This window comes from Manis javanica, chromosome 12 (genome assembly GCF_040802235.1).
Source record: "Manis javanica isolate MJ-LG chromosome 12, MJ_LKY, whole genome shotgun sequence".
Lineage (NCBI taxonomy): Eukaryota > Metazoa > Chordata > Mammalia > Pholidota > Manidae > Manis > Manis javanica.
The window spans coordinates 59,208,599-59,236,535 of NC_133167.1; the positions used below are offsets into that span (position 1 = coordinate 59,208,599).

At 37.0% G+C, this 27,937-nt stretch overlaps 1 protein-coding gene across 5 annotated transcripts in view; it reads left to right on the forward strand.

The window, feature by feature from the left end:
- CHN1 (chimerin 1) overlaps window positions 1-27,937 on the forward strand; it is a 224,245-nt gene that overhangs the window by 157,973 nt on the left and 38,335 nt on the right. For all 5 annotated transcript variants that reach the window (XM_037020643.2, XM_037020642.2, XM_037020641.2 and 2 more), the window contains one exon: window positions 14,921-14,998. In XM_037020643.2, the coding sequence (XP_036876538.1) occupies window positions 14,921-14,998 (78 nt within the window). The remainder of the gene's footprint in view (window positions 1-14,920; window positions 14,999-27,937) is intronic.

Genomic DNA, 27,937 nt, shown 5'->3' on the forward strand with positions numbered 1-27,937 from the left:
CTGGCCTGTAAGGTTTCTGCTGAGAAGTCTGATGGTAGCCTGATGGGTTTTCCTTTGTATGTGATCTTTTTTCTCTCTCTGGCCGCTTTTAATACTCTGTCCTTATCCTTGATCTCTGCCATTTTAATTATGATATGTCTTGGTGTTGTCTTCCTTGAGTCCTTTGTGTTTGAAGATCTGCCTACCTCCATGGCCTGAGAGACTATCATCTTCCCCAGACTGGGGAAGTTCTCAGCAATTACCTTCTCAAAGAGACTTTCTGTCCCTTTTTCTCTCTTCTTCTTCTAGTACCCGTATAATGCAAATATTCCATTTGGATTTATCACACAGTTCTCTCAATATTCTTTCTTTCCTAAAGATCCTTTTTTGCTCTGTGCCTCAGCTTGTTTGTATTCCTGTTCTCTAATGTATGTTTCATTTACCATCTCCTCTACTCATCTAATCTGCTTTTAATTCCCTCCATTGTATGTTTCATTGTAGATACTGTATTCTTCAGCATTCATATCTCATTCTTGAATTCCTCCCTGAGTTCTTGAATATTTTTCTGTAGCTCTATGAGCATGTTTATGATTTTTATTTTAAAATCCCTTTCAGGAAGATTCATGAGTTCAATTTCACTTGGCCGTCTTTCTGATGTCTGTGGGATTTTGGTTTGAACTAAGTTCCTTTGACGTTTTATATTTGTATGTGGCACCCTCTATTTCCCAGAAACTCTACTCTCTGGAGCTGCTCAGCCCCTGGAGTGATAGCAGGGGTCGCAGTTGAGCTGCACTGGTGCCTGTTAGGAGGAAAGAGCTCTTTCCTGCTTCCCAGCTGCAGTGCCTGCCTCCACTGCCAGGGCCAGTGGGCTGAGCATGCAGGGAGAAGCGTCTGTGCTTTGTACTTGTAGCTGCCACAGGCATGGCTGCCCTCTGGCTGGCCTTCCTCAATGGTGGGGGCAGCTATTTCGTGAGCTCATGCCAGGCAGGAGTAATTCGCGGCAGGTTGTATACATGGTGGGGGACTCATAGCTGTGTTGCCAGCCAGGGGGATGGAGCGCCTGAAGCTCCTGAAAGTTCCCAACCTGCTGGGCAGACTGCACCCAGACAATTTTGTCCACCTGTCCTTTCTCCTGAGTAGCAAGCTCTGTGCAATCCTTGCCCCTTTAGCGGCCCTCTCGCTGTTAAAAAGTCTCTCAGACTGCTGCCTTTCTTTTTTCCCAAAGTGGCCTGATATGTATCCCTGTTTTCCACAAGCGGCTAGAATCTCAGTGTCTCCAAGTATTCCACTGATCTTAGCTTTCCAACTCCACTAATTTCCAGACCACCGTGTAATATAGGTTCGTGCTCCCAGAGCAGATCTTCAGGGCTGTGAGTTCAGCAGTCCTAGGCCTCCCCCCCCCTCACCCCATTCCATTTCCCTCCCTTCCTGTGCTGAGCTGAGGTGCAGGAAAGGCTTGGGTCCCTCTGTGACACAGCTTTGGTACTTTACCTTTTCCTTGAGGTCTGGTTTCCTAAGGTGTAGGCAGTCTGCCGCAGCCTTCTTCCCTGTTGCTGTTTCAGGAATAAATGTATGTGCTCTATTTTCATATTATATGTGGTTTGGGGAGGAGTTCTCTGTCTCACCTCTCATGCTGCCATCTTTAAGCCTCTCTTCACTTATCTCACTTTTCATTTTTGAATAATTGTTAACTCTGAATGACCAAAATTTACGCTAGTTATTGTTCCAAGTAAAAAAAATGGTATTCCATAGAATGAGCAGCTAGGTCAGCTTGCAACTCAAACAATACTTTTCTTCAAGTAAACAATCCCTACAAAGAACCCAGATACCTTTTACATTATTTTGTATGAAGGTAACTCTCAGAGAGTTTTTCAAATGAGGTGTAAAACTAAACTAAATGTAATCTACAGCAGAAACAACAGAAGAAGCAGGGTTAGGAAAAAGAAGTCTATGTGACTACAATAACATTTAATATGATGTTGTTGATTAAAAGCAGTCTCATTGGTACAAAATAATATATTAAATTCTATACTTACTATTTCAGAGGCCAGGTTCTTTTAAAAATGGAAACAACAAAAAAACGTTATGCAATTGATGTCCTTATTTGATATTTCTTGCAGTGAAATATGTAACAAAAGCATCCACTTAAAAAATTCTGCAGCTGATCTTGCAGTAGGAGTTATTTTAAGTGGGTTATTTTTTCTTTTACGTCAAACTTCTTATTTTAATGTCTTCCTTATTAAGACATGCATTTGAAAATAGTTTCATCTTGTAGTTTTTAGCAAGTTATGGTTTTGAGTTGTTAGGAAGAAAAATAATCAAACTTGAAAGTACATTTACTAGTGGTATATACTCCGCAGATCCCCTTTTCTTCTAACATTTTCTTGCAACTCATCATTACAGAGGGGTTTTATTCATACATAAATTTTCATAGCACTTTGCACTATTCTTCCAGTAATAGTTGTTTTGGTCCTGCATAATATAAACAGGAATGATTCAACAGTCTTTAGAACCAAAAAGTGCAGCTCATGAATCCCAAGCACCCTTTGTACTTCAGGCGGCACCTGTTCTCCTGACTCAACAAATGTGTTCAATTCAGTCTGGTCGTTTAATCAGCTGTGTTGTTAAGATACCAATGTTGTCACAAATTGTAACATATTTTCAGTTCATATTTGCATACATTTTGGCTCTCAAATGAGGAAACAATATTTAAAATGCCCTTCTTGGACCTCTGACCTACCGTTACTTTTTTAAAACTGGGATATAAGGTATTTTAAGGAATAGCCATTATAAGAAAATGGCCACTTTCCCTTGCCAACTTTTAGAGCCAGAGTCACCTGGTGTCCACTGTCTGCTTGATCTACAAAGGGTGGGAATCACATCCCTACCAGAATTCGGGAGAGCCACAGAGCACAGGATGAGTGAGTTTGTGATCTAAGAACTTCCCAAAGCAAGGAAAGGAAGCTTTTCCAGCAGGCTGCTAAAGAACATGATTGAACAGCTCACAGTTCCCTCCAGGTCACTCGGGCATTGGGAAGCAAGCCCCTACCTACACAGCAGCGGCTTCTCCACTTGTTGGAAGTAAAAAGGAGAGAAAAGATTGCATTTGAGACTAGAAAGCTGAATGGAACAGCAAAGTGACAAAGACACTCACCAACGGAGGTGGAGGTCAGCGAGTTCTTTATTGAGAAAAGGAATTGTGAGATGAAGTGCAGTAGGCTTATGCAGCAATGAAGTTTACTTGATAAGACAGTACATACTCAGGAGTGCAGAAAGGAGACACACTTAAGTTTAGGGTTTGGGGTTTTATATAACCTTTCCGGTAGAGGTCAGTATAAGGCACCATATATACAGGTGATTAATATTGCTTTGGAATTCTGTCTTAAAAATAGGGTTTTTTAGGTGACTGTTGATTTGGGTCTTAGGATTCTTTACACAGTTAGGTTTGTTTACACTACAGAGGTCTGTCTTATCCTGGTTACAAAGTTACTTAATTCATTAAGGGGCTGGAAGAAGAAGAAAAGCATATAGATTAAGTTAAAGAATAAGCGGGTGCGGGACCTTTTTCGCAGGCTATGTAGATTTTACAATGGTGTGACTCTTGTCCCATTTTCGTGCTTTATCTCAAGTCTACTCACCACCATCAAAATAAAGGGAAAGGCTTTTAAAATGCCAGAAATTAATCACCAAGGCTGACCTTACTTCCCTGTATGTTGTAAACCACTTATCAGGCTTAGAACTGAATTGGAAATGGTCATTTTTAGGTGTCAGTATTTCTGCTTGCTGAATGGTCTGGGTCTTTGTAATCCTGGGTCTTACTAAGGTAAGAGTCAGTCTCATCACATGTTGAGTGATTGTATCTCCAGGTCCCAGGAATGCACAGCAAAGTGGAGAAGGGATAGTGTGAAGTCAGGAAGCTGGGGTCTTCCTCACGGCTCCTTTGCTTACTGATAATCTGCCCCTGAGCAAATACCTTAATATCGCTGAATTTTCTTTCTGAAAAACAGAAATGTGAGGATACAATGAAATAGTGTATATGATAAAGCGCTTCATCGAATCTAAAGCTCTGCATGAGTGCTACTGGTCTGGGAGCAATTTAAGAGCTGGGCCCGGATTTGTTTTTTTAAACCAAATAGGCAAAAAAGTGCAGTAATTAAAGTTATTGTAAACTAGAACAGGATCATTAAGTCAGTTCCCTCACAGATTCCTTGTTGCTATGGAGCGTGGCTATAGAATCAGGCCTATTGCTAGAAGAGGTCTCTGAGGACTCCCTCAGTCACCCACGCCTGCCCTCTTGCAACTAAACGTGAATTTTCTGCTGTTTATCAGGGATGTGCTAAATCTAAAGATAAAATGACACATGTCCCTAGAATATCAATTTTACCCAGCATTAATTGATTGAAAACATTTTTATATTATACATCGTGGGGAATCTTAGAGAGCCCTGCACATCCTTGTTCGCCATCGATTGCTCTTGGGGACATTTTGGTGGAAAAGGTAGTAAAGCACTGGCTTGAGCTGGCAAGTTAACTTTAAATAGCATTTGACCTTACAACCTAAGATCTTCATTACTCCTTAAATTATTTCCCATTAACCTATCCTTTGTGGAGGAGGAAAACAGCAGTGTGGATCCCTTTCAATACATTAAAATGTCACTGAAAGGTGGATGTTAAATTACCCTTTAATCTTTCCTTCCTCCTCACAAGAAGTTGATTGCAGTCTGACTTTCTAACACACTGATCATTTCTGGGCCTGGTCCAGATGCCACAAATTGCTCGTAAGATGTCGGGTTCCATATGGACACTAAGTATTTATAAATAAAATAATCTATCTCTTATATTAAGGAGAGCATTCAAGTGAGGGTTTGTTAAAGTTTAATAATTACACTAGAATCCTTTGAACTAACAGATATTTCATAAAATAAAATACTATGAACATGATATAAAAAGTTGATTTTACAAAATGGCCAGATACAGGCTATTTTTAATTTTTTTAAATCATTGATGTAAAACATGCTATGTAGTGTGTCATTACAAAGAAAAGGTAAGTTAATATATGGCAATGAGGCAAACAGTTAACACATCTATGAATTATGCTCGTGTTTACACTTTCTCAGAATCATTGTTTATTAAAAGGTAAGTTTTTGCCTTCAGGCCACTATTGTCAGTCTCAAATAATAAAAATAGGTTTTCAAAAGTATGTTTGACTTCACAAATATACTTCATACCTTGAGTTAACTTTTATCTTTATTGGGGCATAAAAGAAATATTAAAATAAACTACCATTGGAATATTAAAGTTACACATATAGGAATAAGCTTTTATAACTTTCAAGTAAGTTGGTAATTGGTCCATTTAATATTAAACAAATCACATAGACTTCATCCTATCCTAATCAACAGAAGTCATTGAAGGGATGAGAATACTAAAAGTAGAATGAATAGCTTTTATTCTGATCCACTGGCTTGCCTCTGAAATTGGTGATTGCAAAAGGCTCACTGGACTGCCATAGCTTGAAATAACCTCACATGGCAGTTTTAAATCTGAAAATACTCATAGTATATCAATCTGAGTTGGCTTTTCAGTTGTATTTTCTATATGTTATTACAAGAAAAAGTGTGAAAAAGTGAAACTGTCTTTGATTCAACAGTTTTGCACTGGACGTAAAGTCCCTTATTGTTGTTGATAAGGTCTTAGAACTCCAATTTCATCTCCTTTATAGTTACAGAACAGTAATAGTGTTTCTTTAAGTCTTGCAGGAAATAGGTATCAAAAATATGAGTAAAACAAAAATCAAACTGTTAATGACACATCTCTCTCAGTAGCCCCTCCAGTTCATTTAAAGGGAAAATTGAGAAGTTTAATGGGGTCAATTTCAACATTTCATTAGGAAGAACCAAGAAAGAATGTTATGATCATCACCATACAAACATCACTGCCAGTGGCCAAATATTGGATTGTTAGACTAGAATATTTTATACTTAGATAATTTTATATATATTACATGTATATATTGTGGTTACATAATTCAGGACAGGTAAACATCTTCCATTTCTTAAATTTTATCTTCCCAAAGCACCTATTATATAAATTGTTACCAAAACATCAGGGTTACAATCTAGTATCCTTTAAGAACTTGTAAATGAAAAAATAAGACTGTGTCTTATGAATTAATGCTAAAATCACCACCTATAATATTTGAGCAGAAATACGCAAAAACATCACAATGAGACACCTGGAAAAAGAAAATTCAGAGAGGTAGAGGTTGCCTTTGTGCATCTAAGTTCTGACTTGAAATTGAGGTAGACCCACTAGATGGATGTTTAGTGTTCTGGTCCGTTGGCAAGGCCATCCTAATTGTAGAGCATACAACAGATACCTTAAACCCTGTGCATTAAATATTCAGTTCGTCTGTCCCACTCTACTTGTTCTGATTCCATTCTCATTAGCTTCCTAATTATTTTTTGTTTCCATTGTGAGTGCACTACCAAAAAAGAGCATGTTGGTCACCCACTTTATGATAATTTTATCTCTTATCTCATATCTCATATCTAACTTAAACAGCTGTCATTCTGCTTTCCCTGTCAGCTCATGAGCCTGGTATTACAATGCCAGTCTCCCTTTGAGAACCAGACAGGATCTCCTCTCGTTGACAGATATAAGTCTCCAAGCCTGCAGTCTGACTCTCAGTTACATCAGCCAGCTGCCTTGTGGGGATGCAGTGGACTTGGCCAAGCTGGCCTTTCCCATGCAGACACACCTACATCTTTTGATCCCTATGTGCTGAATGAGTATGGACCTTCCTTTCTCCTTTTAATTCTTACTGAAAATATAGAGAAGATCGTGGAGTTCATGTAGTCCATCTGGGACTAAAAAAAATTCAGTGACTTGGCTCGTGGTATCAGTCAGAACCGGGCTCAGAAACTAAGCTTGTGCTACCCTGCCCCTCCTCTCTGGGCCCGGCATTGCTTCTGCAGAGTGTACAGTGGTCCCTTCAAACTGATGCTTGGAGAATTTGATCATTTCTTTTGTTTTCTTAAAGGAATGCAGGGCTGTATTTTTTTGTTTGCATTATGTTTTCAAATGTCTTGTGTTTAAAATTGTTGCATGTGAATCTGTCAGGGATTGTGTTAGAGTGTACAGGAGTTTGGTACTGTCAGTGCTAGTATAGTGTGATTTAAATGTATTAAGCTGGAATGAATGATGTGCCTTATTGTTATGTGTTTAGGTGGCTATTATGTTAATGCTAGAGGAGCTATGTAATGAAGACTGTTAGGAATTATGAGGCAACTGATGCCAGTACCATAAAAATTTAGAGCCCTTCAGAAAATCACTTTCTTGTGCAACATAAAAAGTTATTTATCCTGACATAACTTGAGAAATTTTTAAACAGTTTTGTATAGCTGTCTCTAGTGTTTTTGACTTAAGATGCATTTGAAAATTTTGATTGTGATGAATCTCTTAGACATTTTAAATTCAAATATAAGTAGTACTAAAATGGCTAGGGATCTGAGGGGTTCTAGAATATAAGTGATCCAGAAATATATTCAAATGATAGCTTTCCAGATTGCATGTTAACAATAGATAATATGAGAGGCAGGATAGTCCAGAAAAAAGACACAGAATTTGAAGTCACTTAGACCTGGGTTCAAATTCTCACCATATTCTAGTTAGGTGTCCTTGGCCAAGGTACTTAACTTCTCTGTGCTTCTGTTTCTTCATCTTAAAATGAAAATTATAATATCTTCCTTATTGTTTTAACAACTAAACTACATCATGTATGTAAAGCATTTACTAGTTCAGTGCCATGCAGTCATCTGTTAATATTTGTGATCTGAGGCATTGTTGTTAAGTACTTTGGAATATATCCCACTCTTAGATCTAATGGAGAGAAATTAGGTTACACATTGTAATTCAGGGGACAAAGGTGCTAATAATCTGTATCTAGAGTGAGCTATATTTGCTTGGATCCATAAATCTTCATGATATAACTTGATATTGGAGGTTTTAGAGAATTTGTGTTGTTTATACCTCAATTTTAACATTTTATAGAAATTGCAGGATTTTGCTAAGCCTGAATCAGGTTTACCCAAGCCAATGCAGTTATTGACTTCTACCCAAGGTTCAGGGTATGTCAACTAGAACATTTTTTATGGTGCTTTTCAGATAGCACCATAGCTTAGTTAACTGGAGCATTGTGCCCTTGAGCCTGTAGTGTCATGATGACATTACAAAGGAAAAGACTATTCATGTAAGAGCCTTCCAGTTTCCTAGAAAATACCCCAACTTCAGTGATTTCTGACGTTCAGTAATTGGAGATTTATTCCTTTGGTTTAAATCTTGGTACGGTGTTAAAAACCAGATATTCATAGAAGAGGAAGTGTAATCAGTCATTTGTACCTTCATGTTGACTAAGTTGATGCAATAGATAATATGAGAGGCAAGAAGATCCTTCCCATTAAGCAGGGGTTGAAGTGAGAAGGTGGACAGAACAGGGATGACTCAGTTTGAGCCCCAGGATTCATTGCTAAGACAGAGGAGAGTAAAAGATTGGAGACAGTGATACTTCTGATGTGTCCTTAAACCACGTGGTTACAACTCGCTCTGAAGCTCACATTGCTTAGGACAGTGGCCTTGGGTCTTTAATGCGGATCAGTCACACATTATACTAATCCTGTTCTTGGAAATTTAGGTCCTTGAATACAACAAAAGGATAGGTGATTCTGTTTATTGATTACCTTCTTTCCAGGAGTAATGCAAAATGCTTTCCATATATTATCTCATTCTTTTTTTTTGAGGTCATGTGGGTAGAGCCCTCATAATTGGTTGTGTCCTTTTTTAATTTTTTGAAAGTATATATATAATCTATTTTTTTATTGAGGTACACAATAAAGTGCACAAATCTTAGTGTATAGCCTGATGAATTTTGACATGTGTGTACACTCATGTAACCATCACCCAGATCCAGTTATCAAACATTCTCAGTGATTTTTTTTCCCCTTTTCATCTATTTCACCCTTTCCCCCAACCCCCTCCCCTATGGTAACCACCAGTCTGTTCTCTGTGTTTATGAGTCCATTTCAGTTTTATTTTGTTTATTTTATAGATTCCACACATAAGTGAAATCATACGGTATTTGTCTTTCTCTGTCTGGTGTATCTCACCATAATACCCTCTAGGTCCATCCATGTTGTCATAAATGGCAAGATTTCATTTTTTATGGTGGAATAATATTCTATTATATTTTTTTATCCATTCATCTATCAATGGACGTTTAGGTTGTTTCCATGTTTTAGCTATTGTAAGTAGTGCTGTGATAAACATAGGGCTGCATGTATCTTTTCAGATTAGTGATTTTGTTTTCCTTAGGTAGAATTCCCAGAAGTGGAATTTCTGGGTCATATGGTATTTCAATTTTTAGTTTTTTGAGAAACCTCCATACTGCTTTCCATAGTGTCTGTACCAATTTGCAACCCTACCAGCAGTGCAAGAGGGTTCCCTTTCCCCCACAGCCTCACCAGCACTAGTTATTTCTTGTCTTGTTTGTATTAGCCATTCTGACTGGTGTGAGGTGATACGTCATTGTGGTTTGATTTGCATTTCCCTGATGATGAGTGATGTTGAGCATCTCTTCATGTGTCTATTTGCCATCTGTGTCTTCTTTGGGCAAATGACTATTCAGGCCCTCTGCCCATTTTTAAATTGGATTATTTGGTGTGTTTGGTGTTGAGTTGTATGAGTTCTTCATATATTTTGGATATTAACCCCTTATCAGGTATATCATTTGCAAATATATTCTCTCATATAAGGTTGCCTTTTCATTTTGTAGATGGTGTCCTTTGCTGTCCATAAGTTTTTTAGTTTGATGTAGTTTAGTTTAGTTTTGCTTTTGGGTCAACACTCCCATCCCCTTGCCTGAAGAGACTTTTTTTTTTTTTTTTTCAAAATAAAATGACTGAATGCTAATGTTCAAGAGTTTACTGCCTGTGTTTTTTTCAAGGAGTTTTCTTGTTTCAGGTCTTATATGTAGGTCTTTAGTCAATTTTAAGTTTATTTTTGTGTTAATTTTGTGTAAAATTAAGTTAATTTTAAGTTAATTTTATTCTTTTGCATGTAGCTGTCCCATTTTCCCAACACCATTTATTGAAGAGACTGTCTTTTCTCCATTACATATCCTTGCTTCCTTTGTCATACAATAATTTACTATATAGGTGTGGGTCTATTTCTAGGTTCTGTTTTCTCTTCCATTGGTTTGTATATCTCTTTTTGTGCCAGTACCACAGTGTTTTGGTTACTATAGCTTTGTGGTATAGTTTGAAATTAGGGCAAATATATATATATATATGTATGTATATGACTGACCAAATATGTATTTCTTTTTAATTATTAAAGTATCATTGATACACAATCTTATGTTGGTTTCAAATATAACACAGTGGTTCACAAATATGTATTTCTTACAACTGATTATATTGCATCTAGTTCCAGAACCCAAGGTACTGTTATACTAAACTTGGTGAAAATGAGACGCTAGCTCAGCACAAATACAGTTTTATTACTAGACAAAAAACAGTAGTGGGATCACTGGTGGAAATTTATTTGAAAAACAGGAAATGTGTTCCTTTCCAAGGTCACCTATTTCTTCCTTCTTTACCTTATTCCTCAGGCAACTTCCCATCTCCACCACCACACCCACACACGTTTTATAGTCCACTTCTCTATATTACAGATGGTATAGGTGGTAGAAACAGAGAAGGTTGTGGAATCTGCTCATTTAACATCTCCTTTTCCAGGCTGTCACTCTCATTCAGGTGATCACACAGAAATGTTGTCAGTATCAAGGATGGACAGAGTCAGGTCTAAGACAGGCCAAAGATTCCCAAGCAAAGTAAATTCTTGATTGCAGCAAGAATGACCTTGTGAGATATGTGTCCTGCCATTTTAGACCCCCACCCAGTTAAGCTATTTTTTTCTATTTTATAGAACCAGAATATGAGGGAGCTGTATCCCTAACATCTTGGATTTATCTCTACTCTCATTTTAAGGCAGCAGAAAGAGCTGCCAGACTTTGGAGACAAAAGACAGGGATTCAAATCACAGGCTTAAGCACTTCCTGACTGCAGCCTTTTACAAGTCACTCATTTCCACCCCCTTCCCAATCCTGCTCCCTCAACTAGTATACATGTCATTACATGCCTTTTAAAAGTTAGGATTAGAACTAGAATTTGGGAAACTTGCTACAGACCATAAGCCAAAAAGAAGGACAGTGGTTTCCAGGCATGTTTGGGTGGTATAAACCAAAAGCAGATTAATCTACTAATTCCTTGAGGGCTGGAACCTATGCCTTATACTACATGCATACCCTGCAGCTCATACTTGGCACAACACCCCTGTAATACTAACATTCATTGAATGCTTGCTGTCTGTAGAACTTTTCTCTTTTATGTGCATCCTGTTTAAACCGCCGAATCACCTATGAAGCAGGCATTATCATTCATAGTTTATAGGTGACATAACCACAGCATCAAGCAAATCTTCCAAGATCAGGATGCAGATTTCAGTGTCTCTGATCCATCTTTTTAATTATAACATATTGTCCCCCAGTAAAAATAGTTGCCTTCTTTTGGTTTAATTTTTTTTACCAAATATTTATTGAACCTTAATTTGTGCAAGCTACCATGCTAGATTCGGGGTTTATACTAAGATGTATGTAACCCAATTCTATATAAGCAGCTACATGGGTAACTGTGATAGGAGGTGGAACGTGATATATCTCATAATTAATGAACAAGTGAAGGGTTCTGGGTTTCCCATCTTGTAATGGGAGCAAATATGATACATCTCATAATTAATGAACAAGTGAAGGCAAGATCACATCTAATTGGTGCAAATCATCCAGGCCTCAGGAAGGAAGGGGGTGTTTGCATGGAGCCGTGAGGGCTGCACTACTACTGCATACACTCAGTGAAACTTGAATTACTATAACAAATAGTAATCTTAGTTACTATTACTTTTTCTAACCATCCATTGTTACTCATTGCTTATTCTGTCTTACCATCTATTGCTACCCTTTGAAATTGAACCTTGAATCAAAAAGAAGAAAACAATTACCCGCAGACTCCATAATTTCCTCTCATTTTTTCAATTGGATAGATATAGCTTGTGATTAGAGCCCAACTCTTATACACCACTTACTAGCTGTGCAATTTTGGGAAGTTAACTTCTGTAGGCCTCAGTTCTTTCAACTATAAAATGGCGATAGTATATGCCTCATAAGTGTTTTTCTGTGGATTTAATGGGATTTTATATGTTAAGTGCTTAGTTGAGTGCTTGGAACGCAAGTATTTAATCAGTAAATGACAGTCATTATTAACAGATGCTGTAACTATCTATGTAGATACGGCCAGATAAATATGAGTGGTACACATTTTTTTTGAACATTAGAACATTGATATTGGCTATAAATTTTAGAATTAGCAGTTCTTACTACTTAAAAGCTCTCAAATGCAGAAATTCAGTTCCAGTTATTGAAGGTGTATTCAGTTGAGCCGTGAGAGGTAGTTAAGAACTTTTCATCCTGAACTGTTGGTTTTGTATCTCCTCATTGTCCACGTTGCAGTTAATGCAGTATTTTGATTGGGTAGAAAAACAACCCAGGAAGAACAGTATGATTCTGCAGAGTCTACAGTAGACCTTGCTTCTCAATGACAAATGTTCCATTTCACTCAGCCATGAATTTTCTGTATTAGTCTACCATGAATATTTTTTTACTTTGGTTGATTTTTAGTTGCTATAGCTGAAGGATGGGATGATCTATACTAGAGGACCTTGATCAGAAATACTCAGGAAAACAAAAAGCTACTTGATTAGGTGGGTGATTATTTTCTTTAATTTAGTAATTTAAACATTAAATGTTACACATTATAAAGGGAAAAAAATTCACTGGTGAAATTTGCCTTTGGAGACTTTTTTTTCTGGTGCCTACTGGGAATGGGATAAACTAGACTTTAGTTGTATATGACTAAAGAGTTGGTTGGCCTTTTTATTTTTAGTTACCACATGATAAACTAGGTCTAAGCTGAAAAGTAATTTAGGTTAGGTAAGGGAAAAATTCTATTATATTTCCTCTTATAATGGGAGCATTTTTTTGGTCTCAATCACACAGTGGGTATAAATATGTGGAAATGAATCTATAGATGTAAATATTAACTTCTTAGAAGTGGGATTTTTAATACTTTTTTAATTAATATATTTAGAAGTGAGTTTTAAAGAATAAACCATTTTAAAAGAAGGAACTGTGGACTCAAGTAATTAAAATACTTGAGGATGTTCAGAAAATCATTCATTCAGTATTTCTGTTATCTGGCATGGTATAAGGACCACTTCATTCCTTAGTTAAAACTAGAATCTGCATGGGGCACAAACCTTCTATAGTTTATAAAATCTGAGATAAATTGTACTAAGAAAATGGACTGAATTCATTTAAATATGGGTTCTTTACACTGTAACGTTAGAATCATAATGGTCTAATGGTCAAACTTAGTTACTATAGCGTAAGGAAACAGTTGGTAGATGTTTAGGGAACCCATATGGGAAAACAAACAGCAGCAAACAAACATCCAGGGGTCCTGTAAGCACAGGCACACTACACCTGGGACCTGTATACTTGGGGAATTATTCCCAGCTGGCTCCCACTTTGACTTGGCCCCAAGCTCTTTGAATGAAGAAATGTTGAGACCAAGAATTAAAATTATGGTTGGATCTATTTGATACAGATCCAACTCCTCAGAGTAGGGAGACAAACCCGACTACCCCAAGGTGTTAGCAGTGTTTTTAGCATCTTCCTTGTTCTACATGAAAATAATATAATACCTAGTTAAACTCCTTTTCTTTTTCATCAAAATGCTGAATCTGCTTTTGCTCATATTTAATAACATTGAATTTTGGTTTACTAACCTCAGGTCATATGCACAAAGGAGGATGTAGATCAGCCTTTTATAATTTACCTGGCAGTAGTGCACTTTTTAAAATCTGATGCTGTGTGTTAATTTTCCTTTGTTTTTAATAGGTTAAAAAATATTCTATTTTGTAATGATGCATGACTCATTCGTTGCTGATCATCTTCCCACTGATATTTTTTTTTTGCCTTGATCCAGCAAGAAAGTCTTACATGAGAGGAGGGAGAAAAAGAGACAGAGTTGAGGAATATAATACTTGAATACTGTTCCTGGATTTTCATTGGTTATTTCCTTTCTTACGGTGGCCAGTCTAATCCAGCCTTCCTTGTCAAATCCCCCCCTTCCCCACCTCCCCTGCTAGGGGCTTCACAGGGTGTCTGCTGCTAGAAACTGACTGCAGGCAGCATGTAGGCACTTTCATTCAGAATGCACATTAATATGTTGAATAGAGAAGAAAGCTTTTAGAAATGTATCATTTGTCAAAATTGCATGGCTTCTACAAAGGGATAGAGAAATGCTGAATGTTTTGTATGTTAGCATCGACTCTTTCTATTCAGACTCAAGTTTTCAGAAGCTTAAATATAGAGCCCTTTAAAAAAAAAAAGGAAGAAGGAAGAATTTTTCTGGTTAGTCGACCTCTTTTTAAGAAGTGCTTCATCATCCTCCTCCACCTTTCTCTGCTGTTTCTCTGCAGCTCTCTGTAGGTTAGGGTTCTGTGCCGGTTGGCAGAATGCTCATTTGTTAGCTGAATAGAATTCATCGACAGACATAGATCAATAAAGGTTTTATTTCTTTCCTGTGAATTGCAAAATGCCATCCAAAGAGTCTTGGTCGGGAAGGAAAACTAATAGAGCTTCAGTTCACAAATCAAAACAAGAAGGCCGTCAACAAGATTTATTGATAGCAGCCTTGGGAATGAAACTGGGTTCTCAAAAGTCGTCTGTGACAATCTGGCAACCTCTGAAACTCTTTGCTTATTCGCAGTTGACATCACTTGTTAGAAGAGCAACTCTGAAAGAAAATGAGCAAATTCCAAAATATGAAAAGGTTCACAATTTCAAGGTAAGAGGACTTGTTTCTAATATACCTTTTCTTATAAGGAAGGAAATGCACATTACTTGAAAGATACAATACTAAAGGAATGTCTTCTGATGTCTTTTTAAAACTAGGGTGACTGGACTAAAATGTTATTGTTATTTAAGGAATGAAGATGTTTTAAGCATGATTTTATTTAAGAAACAGCTGAATAAAGCTAATAGAATCCAATCCCATTTTCTCTCATGCTGATTTAGTATTCTGTTTAACCATGTATATTTAATGATAAAAGTCTTGTCTCATATTTAAAGGTCTTATTTAATAATGATTTCGGTGTTATTTTTATTTGTGATGCAAATATGTCTAACTACATTTGTCGGACATTTCATGAGAGGATTAGATCTTACCTCTGCTCATTGCTGATGAAAAGCTTTGGCTGTAAGAGATGTGCCATTGCATCTGGATTAAGGAGATGGTCTGCATTTCCCACAGTTTCTGTCCTTTTTCCCCTGTTAATGAATTGACCTGATTAAAGGAGGTGGCTACCAGGGGACTGTTGATGCTGCTGAGAAGCAGCTTCTCTTCACTTTTTGACTGTTTGTTTTCATCTTGTGTGTGTGTAGTTTTCATTAATGTTAATGTGTTTTACCAACTATACTTTAATCATCTTTCATTAAGGTGATGTGTGTGTTGATTCAAGCTGTGTATAGATTTTGCCTATATTTATAGCATGATGTAAGGCCTTGAAGTTCAGTCCTTTGCACCCTAATTCAGAGAACATACCATATGAGGCCGTGCCTAAGGAGACCCAGGTACACTGAGTGGATTGTGGGCTAGCATTTCTTTAGTAACTTCCTAATAGTTATACAACTTTATGAAGAAGTTCTTGAGACATAAATATTCATAATTTAGATAAAATGTCATTAGTTTTAATGTGAGGGGAGTATCTGGTTTCAAAAGACAAGGCTGGAAATTGATCTTCATTAATTTATTTAATGTTTATTCAGCAGATAGACTACACCATGCTCTAGTAGGAAATTTCATTCCAAATTTACAATTCATCCTGATTTTTAACACTAGCATTTATTTTACTCAAATACTAAATACCAAGTTCCCAGTGCACTCTGCTTTCTCCATAATGAGGAATAGATTTTTATGGTCTTCGTATCATTTTGGGATAAACAGTAAATTCTAAAATGTATGGGATATGTAAAGATTGCTAACTAGGTAAACCAAGAAGCATTTTCTTCTCTTTAAACATATCATTAAGAATCTTATCTTTGAACAGTATCTTTGATTTAAAATGAAATTGAGACCATTCAGTAAGTGCATCCAGTCTCAACCACATCTTCCATTTATGAACCTAAATAATACATGCAGATTACTAGCCTCAGTTTCTTGAGAGACATACAACCTGGTCTTGTAGGATTTTTATCAGAAAAATAACCCCAAATATATACTTTTGCAAATATAAAAGTTATGTGGATGTTAAGTCCCCCAAATAGCCATTTTAGTTCCTAAGCAAGAAACCATGCATACTGTGTAGAAATTATATTTTTAAACATTTCTCCAAAGATGTACCCTCTGGTGTGTTCAGCAGAACAGATTGACCTATTAAGGATGTTAGTTTAATACTAAGTTCATTATACATGCTTTGTATCAATACAGTTAAAAACAAATAATAGGTCTGCTCAAGGATTTGAATAAACGGGCACATTCACTTACTTGTTGTTCTATCTTCCCGTAATTTCACAATTTTAGTTTAACACACAGCTTTAATGAGCAAATTTTGTACAGCCAGAAAGTGCTGACTGAGGGAGCAATTGTGACTCGAGTCTGGTACCAAACTGTTCTAAAGATACTTGTCTTTAAAGAGCACATTAAAAAGTAGAAGTCTGCTTCCTTCTCTGGAGCTAAAAAATTAAAACCAGCTTGAACTTACTGTTTTGAAAAAAAATGTGTTCAGGAAAGAGCTCATGTCAGTAAGTTACATTACATATTTTTATGATTGCTAATAAGGTCAGAAGTCTCAGAATTTGACTCTTCCTGTTGAAATTACTCTTTGCTATTTAAAAAATGTTTCTTCGGGACAGCATTATAAGGAAGAGAAAAGAAAGAGTTGTGGAGGGACTTTGGACAACCATAAAAGAATCCAGACCCTGTGGCAGAAGCAGTTCTCTCCTACACGGGTGTTCCTTAGAAGGTCACTGCTTGTGATATGTCCGTGTATATAGTTCAGATTCATTGTGGGGAAAACACTGAGCATTTACATGATGATCATTCATGTGGCCTTGCCACTGGCTGCTCCCCGTGTTTGTACAAGTGCCTTCTGCCTGGTCAGAAGCCCACTCACCAAAGCTTGATTTCAGCCAGGTTTTTTTTTTGCTTCTTGAACTGCCTTGTTATGTAACATTGCTCTGTGGTGTAGAACAGCTTCCAAATCTCACTTCAGAAGATGAAACTAGAGTGTCTTATACCATGGGTGAAAACACTTACCAAGGTGAAATAATTTAAAAAATCAACTGGGTCTAACTCCAGACAGGTAGTTTATTTGTTTTCTTTGTTTTTTTTTCTTAACTCGAGAAACAGAACAGGAAGGCTTCCCATTTTGCTGTTATGTAACCTGGTCCTTTTTTTTTTTTTTCTTTTTTTTGTTAAAAGAATTTGATAAAGAATCTATCACAAGAAAGATAATTCTCTCAGTGAGGTCATCATTTTAAAAATGTAACGCATCCTTTGAAACAGTTACTGTTAAAAGTTGTTAACATAACTTAGAGCAAAAATAATTTTAACTGTCTCCTGGATCAACCTCTCATCCTAAGAGCTGCCCTCATCCTGACACAATGAGGGTGGGGAGAGGGGGGAGAAACTAATTTCTTGAGCACACTTAAAAAAAACAAAAACTGAACAAAAACCCCCTGACGCTAAAAGTAAGAGCAAGGCGCTCAGCCCACAGCAGTGGCGTTACACATCTGAGGCTGTCTGGAGAGAATGGCACTGGAGAGCAGCCCTGGTCCTTGGGCGCTTGCTTGTTATGTGTGTGACCTTGGGCACTGCCTCATCTCTCTAAACCTCTGATTCTACGTCAGAAAAATTGAATTCCTGGTGTGTGTAGGTACATCATAGCCACTATTTTTGTTACTGATTGCCCCTAAGAGGGTATTTTTTTTCTGAACTCATACCCAGACTGTTTTTCTTGCCCAGTTGCAGAGGTCATAAGGCAATTGAGAACCCCGGCATCGTTGTGGGGGGCTAAAGAAAGCTCTTCTTCCTTAGCGCCCGGGCAGAGTTAGACGTTACATAAGAGCAGTTGCACTTCCATGCACCACAGAATACAGTTAAAAGCCTCTGTATTTCTCTTACTCCCTCCAAATGTTGTAAGTATTCAGTGTTTCATTTGGTATGTTTAATTCGAATAGCTTTACAAAGTAAAATCAAAACTGCATATAATAATTATAGAAACTGAAACCTGGCTACTTAGACAAATTAAATAATTAAAACATTAATAATTATAGTGAGTAGATACTTTAAAATATGAGTTTAGTTCTTTTTTAAGGTAGTCTTGAAGTGGTGACGATGATTTTGGAGGTTTAGATTTTTGCATTCTGCATATGAATGAAAGATATATATGATATTAATAGATTTATTGTTGCCAAGATAAAATATGTAACAATGAAACCTGAAATGTGAATTGATACCATAATTAAAATAACACTACAACATGAACCTTATAATATTTAGTAAAGTTACTGATTCAAGACCTATTGGGATAAAGTGATAATTGTGAACCTGTCATTCCTGGCCAATAGATCAGACATTCTGTGTTTGAATAATGGCCAGTGTTCCTGCTCAAAGTGGTCTTGCCTTCAAAGCATACAGACAAACCCAAGACCTATCATCTTTAATTGAGTCACATTTGAAAATAAAAACAAAGTGAACCAACAAATAAAAATATTTAGTGTGAAATGTAGAGCTAAACTACATGATCTATAAATTCTCTTCCAGCTCTAAAATGCTCTGATTAAATCATGTTGGGAAGCATTAGATTTGTTAATAAAACTTTTCCATTATTAAAACTTTATTAAGGCCCTTATAGAGACAAATTTACAATATGTTGATTTTTTTAAAAGGATTAAGATAGGCTATATATGAAAGTGTATTTTTTAGAACTAGTTATATTTATACTCAATGGAGTACTGTAACCAAGGACCATGCCTGCCACCTTTAAGTACTACCCCCACCAACCTCCACAGTGCCACCTCCCCACTCTTCTCCCTCCATTCTTCCTTCCCTTGTCCCCATACCTAAGAAAATGTTTTGTGGACACTCATGATGTGGGGGATCTTTGTTGTGATGGTGGTTGTGGTTATTATTTTGAAACCAGTTCTCATGGCAGCAGAAATTTCAACACAGAAATGAACTCTTATAATGATCTTAAGAACTGAATTTTTTTTAATGAAATTCATGTGAGTTTTTAAAATGAAATAAAACCCACAATACCAGCATGTCTTATGTTGACTGGAGAAACTGTTTTCACATTTTAAGTGCTAAAAAATTTGAGTTGTTATGAATTAGTGGTAATATAAAAGAAGTGAAATGCAGTATGACAAAATGGAAAAGGCAACCTGGACTCTATCATTATTAAGCTTCAGTAATAATGTTACTTATTATTGCCTCTCCTGTGGATAGGAACATGGAGTGTCCAACAAACTTTTTAAAGGAATGTTTTCTCTAAATACATGCTTAGATTGAATTGTATATATTTTTATATTACATGTATACACACACAATTCCCAGTTTTTAAGGTGGGTCACTTGCAAGTGAAGATAAAATAGCAAAAATCAATGCATCAGGGGTTCTCTGTCCCTAGGACAGTAAGACTTATCGAGAGCTGATGGAGAGAAAGCAGGACATTATGCAAGGTCCTCTGTAAGGTCTCTGTGGGCATTGTGTTTCTGTTGCTATTTGGTATAGTACTTATCAGATGGTGTGGAAGCCAGAAATAAATACACATTACTGTTCTTTACTGCTGCCTCTGCTGATGGTGAGGACCACAAACACTCCTTGTGCACCTCCATCCTTGTTTCTCCACTGCCCATCAGCATTCTGGCCCTCTCAACCTCAGCCCCGTCTATGCTTTCTATGGTTTGTCATGTTGGCTGGGGAACTAATTATGACACTGAGTACAAATCTAGGTCATAAGGTCATTGGAAAGTTTACTGACTGACATTAAGAAACATTTCATAAGGTTTGCACACATACTACTTCTTAGCCTTTTAATAAGGTTAGGGAATTTAAAATGCTATATGTACCTCAAGAGAAACCCATGATTTTGTGGATTGAAAGAATTAGTATTACTAAACTGTCCATACTACCCAAATGGACCTATAGAGTCAATGCAATTCCTATCAAAGCCCCAATGGAATTCGTTATAGAAGTAGAAAAAGTAATCCTAAAATTCATGTGGAACCATAAGAGACCCCAAATGCCAAAGCAGTCTTGAGCAAAAAGAACAAAGCTGGAGGAATCACACTTCCTGATTTTAAAATGTCAAAAAAAACAAATTAACCAAAAGAGTATTGGTACTGGCAAAAAAAAAAAAAAAAAAAAAGACTTGTAGACCAATGAAAGAGAATAGAAAGCCTAGAAATAAATGTATGCCTCTTGATCTTCAGCAAGGGTGCCAAGAACACTACATGGAGAAGGAATAGTCTCTTCAATAAATGATGTAGGGAAACTGGGTATCTACATGCAAAAGAATGATATTGGTCCCTTATCTCATACATATATAATCAACTCAAGACAGATTAACAACTTATATATATATAAGACCTGAAGTCATAAAACTAGTAGAAAACATAGGAAAAAAGGTTCTTGATGTTAATCTGGGCAATGATTTTTCTGGATATAAAACCAAAAGTACAGTCATCAAAAGCAAAAATAGGTGGGATTGCAACAAATTAAAAAGCTTCTGCACACAAAGGGAACAGTTCATGGAGTGAAAATGCAACCTGTGGAATGGGGGAACATATTTGCAAACCATGTATTTGATAAGGAGTTAATATTCCAAAATAAATAAGGAACTCAAGTGCAACTGAGCAAAAAACAAACAAAAAAGCCTGATTTAAAACTGAGCAAAGGACCTGAATAGTTAATTCTTTTTCTTTTGTCTGTATAATATTATTTTTATCTTTCCATTTACTAAAGATGAGCTTTCTTTCTCAGGCCAGTTGCTCTTTGTTTAAAAATTGTGACATATATCATTCATATAGAAAAAATAAGACATACTTGTACAATTTATCTGAAGACTAATTAATTATAAAACAACCAGGTCAGAAATAAAACATTGTTAGCCCCTCAGAAGCCCCCTGTGCACCTCTTACTGATAACATTCCCTATGTCCTTCCTTAATAGTTTTTGTTCTTATGTACCCAAAATAGCAAAGTTGAATATTGCCAGTTTTGAATATTATGTAAGTGGATGTACATGGTATCCAGTCTTTGGATGACTTCCTACTTCTTCTTTTTTTTTTATTAAGGTTTTATTGATATACACTCTTACGAAGGTTTCACATAAAAAAACAATGTGGATACTGCCTTCACCCATACTATCAAGGCCCCACCCATACCCCATTGCAGTCACTGTACATCAGTGTAGTAAGATGCCACAGAGTCACTACTTGCCTTCTCTGTGCTACACTGTCTTCCCTGTGACCCCTGCACACCATGTGTACTAAACATAATACCCCTCAATCTGCATCTCCCTCCCTCCCCACCTGCCCTTCCCCACTCTCCCCCTTTGGTAACCACTAGTCCCTTCTTGGAGTCTGTGAGTCTGCTGCTATTTTGTTCCTTCAGTTTTGCTTCATTGTTATACTCCACAAACGAGGGAAATCATTTGGTATTTGTCTTTCTCCGCCTGGCTTATTTCACTGATCATAATATCCTCCAGCTCTATCCATGTTGTTGCAAATGGTAGGATTTGTTTCTTTCTTGTGGTTGAATAGTATTCCATTGTGTATATGTACCACATCTTCTTTATCCATTCATCTACTGATGGACACTTAGGTTGCTTCCATTTCTTGGCTATTGTAAATAGTGCTGCGATAAACATAGGGGTGCATATGTCTTTCTGAATCTGAGAAGTTGTATTCCTTGGGTAAATTCCAAGGAGTGGATTCCAGGGTCAAGTGGTATTTCTATTTTTAGTTTTTCAAGGAACCTCCATATTGCTTTCTGGAGTGGTTGAACTAGCTTACATTCCCACCAGCAGTGTAGGAGGGTTCCCCTTTCTCTGCATCCTCGCTAGCATTTGTTGTTCTTAGTCTTTTCGATGCTGGCCATCCTAACTGGTGTGAGGTGATATCTCACTGTGGTTTTAATTTGCATTTCCCTGATGATTAGTGATGTGTGGAAAGGTACTCAGCACTGCGGAAGTGCAAAACAAAACCACTGTGAGATACAACTTCACACCTGTTACAAGAGCTATTATCAAAAAGACAAAAGATAACTAGCAATGTGGAGAAAATAGAATCCTTGTATGTTGTTGATGTGAATATAGTTTGGTATGGCCATTATGGAAAACAGTATGGGGGTTCCTCAGAGACTAAAAACTACCTGACGCAGCAGTGAGTTAACTTCACTGTTGATCATTTCCTTTCCTGTGCAGATTTATCATTAGATATAACCCCGCTTGTCTATTTTTGCTTGTGTTGCTTTAAGATTTAGAAATTTGGAAATTTTTCTTTCTCATTAAGAGACTGTTAGTGGAACTTATTAGGTGCTCTGTTTCTTTTATGGTATTAAAAAAACAAAGCAAACAACTTAAAAATATTAGAGTAGTTTAAAATTTGGGGAGCAATTTGCAAACTTGTCTTTCTTACTAGGAAGCTGTTAGTGGAACTTACTGTAAGTGTACTATTTCTTTCATATAATTAAAAACCAAACAACTAAAAACAAAAGAAAGAGGAAAAAACCAGAACCTCAGGCCATCCTTGAAATTAAGATGAAGGGTTATCACTTTTAAATATCTTAAAAGAGAGTCTGGCTCTCTCAGTGGAACCTCTCCTAATTCTTATTCCCAACCACTCTCCTAACTTGAGACCCCAACAGGCAGCTACATCTAATATGCCAATGATTATTTCCAGCATCTGTGTCCATCCTACTGACTTGATGTTTTAGAAGAGTTGGTATCTCCATGCAAATCAAAACTACAATGAGAGATCACCTCACACCTATCAGAATTGCTATTACCTAAAAGACAAGAAATAACAAGTCTTGGGGAAAATACAGAGAAAAGGGAACTATAGTGCACCATTGGTGGGAATGTAAATTGGTGCGGACACTATGGAAAGCAGTGTGGAGGTTCCTCAAAAAAGTGAAAAATAGAACTACCATATGATCCAACAATTCACTTCTAAGTATTTGTCCAAAGAAAGAAAAACACAGATTTAAAAAGATACATGCACCCTTTGTTCATCACAGCATTATTTATAATAGCCAAGATATGGAAGCAACCTGAATGTCCATTGGTGGATGAATGGATAAAGATATGGAATATTACTCAGCCACAAAAAGAATGGAATCATGCCATTTGTGACAACATGGAGAAACCTAAAGGTATTATGCTAAATGAAATAAGTTAAAGATAACTACTGTATGATTTCACTTATATGTGGGATCTAAAAAACAAGACAGATTCATAGACACACAGAACAAACTGATGGTCGCCAGAGGAGAGTGAGGGGATGGACAGGACGGGTGAAGGGGACTAAGGGCCCTATTTTGCAGTTAAAATATACAGCATAGGAAATCTACTCGATAATGTAACAACCTTGTATGGTGACAGATAGTAACTAGACTTATTGTGGTGACATAAGTATAGACTTTTACTTTCATAAATGTTTATATAGAATCACTATATTGTACACCTGAAACTATTACAATATTATTTATCAATTAGTCTTCCAAAAATGATTTAATATCTCCAAAATATATTCTAAATTAGAGAACCAGCCTGGTATGTGACTCCCAATACAATAACAAGTTAAGGATGCATAGGAAGAATGCATAATAAAAAGTCACCTCTTCTAGAATTCTGTTCTCTTAATACTTCAGTTTTGTATCTACACAATAACCTTCAAGGATTGGTTTTTCCCACATTTAGGATGCACTGGTACTGTAAAGGCAAAGGCAACTTTTTGTAGCCACTTGTAACATACATCTATTCTTCTCTTCCAGATTTAACTGAGGATTGAATTTATTGAGAATAATGCTTATTTTTAAGCCAGTACTAGAAATACATATGTAATATTTCATATCTCTATTTTTAAGCCTTGTTTATTTAACAGATTATACTGTCATAATTCATTTTCTTTGTGACCCACTCTGTCAACATTCCTCAAAAGACAGAGAGAGACTTACTTATGAGTGAAGCCTGCCATGGCTTTAATAAAGATGATTAAAGCATATGCTTGAAAACAGGGTCACATCATAACATCTCTCCCAGTTATTTTCTATATTGTCAAGGTCTCTGTAACTCAGTACACTTATCATTAGTCAGCATTCATTTGTACGAAATAGTGGCTAACTGAAAAATATCATTCCTTTCCTCAAAGAGTCCTAAGGGCAGAGAGAAAAGAGACATCCACCAAAGGGAATGTACAGGTCCAGGTGAGGTTTCTGGAGTGAATACAGACAAATATTGATTTTTTTTCTTAAATATTTTACCATAGCACTGCTGGGATCTGAGAAAGCACTACAAATTATTTTCCTGTACACATCATACCAACATTATTTTTTCCAGTTTTCCTGCCTCCTCTTCTTAAATTATCTTATGGTTCTTCTTGTTGCAAAATAGGAAAGTTAGAAGAGAAAGGACAAATTAGCCCAGCATTGTTACACTTCAAAGAACACCATGAACTGCTCCCTTTTTATATTCTTTGGAGAGCAAAAATAGAACCGGGTGTGTTTAAAATGTTATTTATACAAACATAAAAATTAAAATGAAAAAGAATATATCTTCTTTTCAGTCATGGACACCAGAGGATTCCTGTCATTATATTAAGTGATATCCTCTAGTCTGTTGCATTAGATGTGACATGTTTTGGTGACGTGAATCAGTTTGCCCAAATTAGGCCTAAAATGTCATGTTCATTCTTTCTCTTTCATAGAACTCCCTTTGTTTGGAGTGCCAACCCTTATATATGTGCCACATCCTGGTCAATGTTTATGGCTCTGCCTGACAAGTTTGCACAGGACCTTGTTCGTAAAGAGAAGGACCATCTCTAGGAGGCATGCAGGTTTGCTCTGATGGTTGCTGTTACAGCTCATTACTCCACAATTGAATGACATTGCTTCAGCATGTCTCTTTAAAAATCCATTTGAATCCCATGATTGATATTTACTATTTGATGAAACAGTTGGGAGACTTTCCATTGCAAGTGTCAGAAAGTCCAGCCTAATGTGTAAGGGATTTATTGGCTCACATAGTAGGAAGAGTCTGATGTTGATGTCCTCTGATTTGGGGCTTGAAACACCACCAGAACTCTGTCTCCCAGCTGTGTCTTCATTTGCAGGTGCTCTGTGGTGACAGGATGGCTGGCAGAGGCTCTAGGAGCTCTATGTATTCTCAGATTTTAGTTGGATTCACAGAGAGACTGAACATAGGGTCTAGGCCTGGCAGGCACTCACCAGTTATTTTATATGCCCATCTCTGAACCAATAGCTCTAGTCAGGAGAATGGAATATGCTGACTGGCTTAGACCTACTTCATATACTCTCACCCAGATCTGGGGACAGAATCAGTATAATTCACATGGACTGAGAACTATCATCTAAAGCTAAAACATTTATTCTGTGTGGCTAAAAATTAAGAAATGCCCACTACAACATTAAATAACAAATGAAGTCACCAATTGCAAGATCGTAGCATACAATCTACTGAATACAATGCTATTATAACACTTTGCTGCGAGAGATGTGCTCACAGAGCATGATGAAAAAAGAATCCTTGGGAAGTTCAGTCTTTATAAGGGACATTGAGAATTACTAAGTTAATTTTACTTAATGTATAGAGACTGAAGCCCAGAGAGGTCACAGGTTCAGGTTCACCTGAAAGATCAGTTTTAGAAACAAGAATATAATCTGAACTTCCACTTCCGGCTGTGATGGAAGAACTAGATTTACCTTCCCATCTTAAACAACTACCAAACAGAAAAAGCATATAAACAACAATCAGACATTGAACAACAACTGGTAACAGTACTGGGATACCTGAAAGAAGAAATTTACTGTCCAGAGGCAGTTTTCAGGCCACAGCACATGGAGGGAGCATCTAAAGAGAGCATACTAGTCCTCTAGCCACGCTGACACAGAGAGTGGAATTTGGTATGGCAAAGCAGCTAAAATTTATGGAGCAGAGTACCTGAGGAGACAGCTATACACAGAAGATCTGCACAGGAGTCTTCTTGAGTCTTTGGGTACTTATCTAGACATGCCTGAGAGGAGACTATCAGAAAACCACCAGAAAGCAATAGGCTGAAGATCCACTGAAATTCACTCAGGACTGGGAATAATTTTGCCCACCAATATGAATAGAATATGCCCACCATGATACATGAGGCATTAGCAATATGACTAAGTTAGCAGACTTAAGACTGCAGTGAGGAGAGAGATGAAGGCTATTTAAAACATATATGAAGAACTCATATGCTTCAACACCCAAAAGGCAAATAACCTGATTAAAAAATGGGCAGAGGATACGAACAGGCAGTTCTCCAAAGAAGAAACTCAGATGGCCAACAGACACGTGAAAAGATGCTCCACATCACTAATTATCAGGGAAATGAAAATTAAAACCACAGTGAGATATCACCTCACACCAGTTAGGATGGCCAGCATCAAAAAGACTAAGAACAACAAATGCTGGCGAGGATGCGGAGAAAGGGGAACCCTCCTACACTGCTGGTGGGAATGTAAACTAGTTAAACCATTGTGGAAAGCAGTGTGGAAATTCCTCAAAAAACTAAGAATAGAAATACCATTTGACCCTGAAATTTCACTCCTAGGAATTTACCCAAAGAAAACAAGTTCTCAGATTCAAAAAGACATATGCACCCCTATGTTTATTACAGCACCATTTTCAGTAGCCAAGATATGGAAGCAACCTAAGTGTCCATCAGTACATGAATGGATAAAGAATAAGTGGTACATATACACAATGGAATACTATTCAGCCGTAAGAAAGAAAGAAATCCTACCATTTGCAACAACATGGATGGAGCTGGAGGATATTATGCTCAGTGAGATAAGCCAGGCAGAGAAAGACAAGTACCAAATGATTTCCCTCATTTGTGGAGTATAACAATGAAGCAAAACTGAAGGAACAAAACAGCACCAGACTCACAAACTCCAAGAAGAGTTTGTGAGTTACCAAAGGGGAGGGGTGGGGGAGGGCAAGTGTGGAGGGAAGGAGACGGGGATTGAGGGGTATGATGATTAGTACACATGGTAGGGGGGAGATTATGGGGAAGACAGTGTAGCACAGAGGAGACAAGTAGTGACTCTGTGGCATCTTACTACACTGATGGACAGTGACTGTAATGGGGTGTGGGGGGGATTCGACAATATGGGTGAATGTAGTAACCACATTGTTTTTCATGTGAAACCTTCATTAAGACTGTATATCAATAATACCTTAATAAAAAAATTGTAAAAAAATACAAATAAATAAAACAATCTAAGTGAAATCTCTAGAGATTAAAAATATATCTGAAATGAAAGACACATTGGATGGTATTAATGGAATATTAAGCACAACAGAAGAAAAGATTAGTGAACTGGAAAACATGGAAATTGAAAATATCCAAAATGAAGGATAGAATTTAAAAAAACATCAGTGACCAGTAGGGTACTATCAAGCAATGTAACTTAAAAATGTAATTGAAGTTAGAAGGAGCAGTGGTAG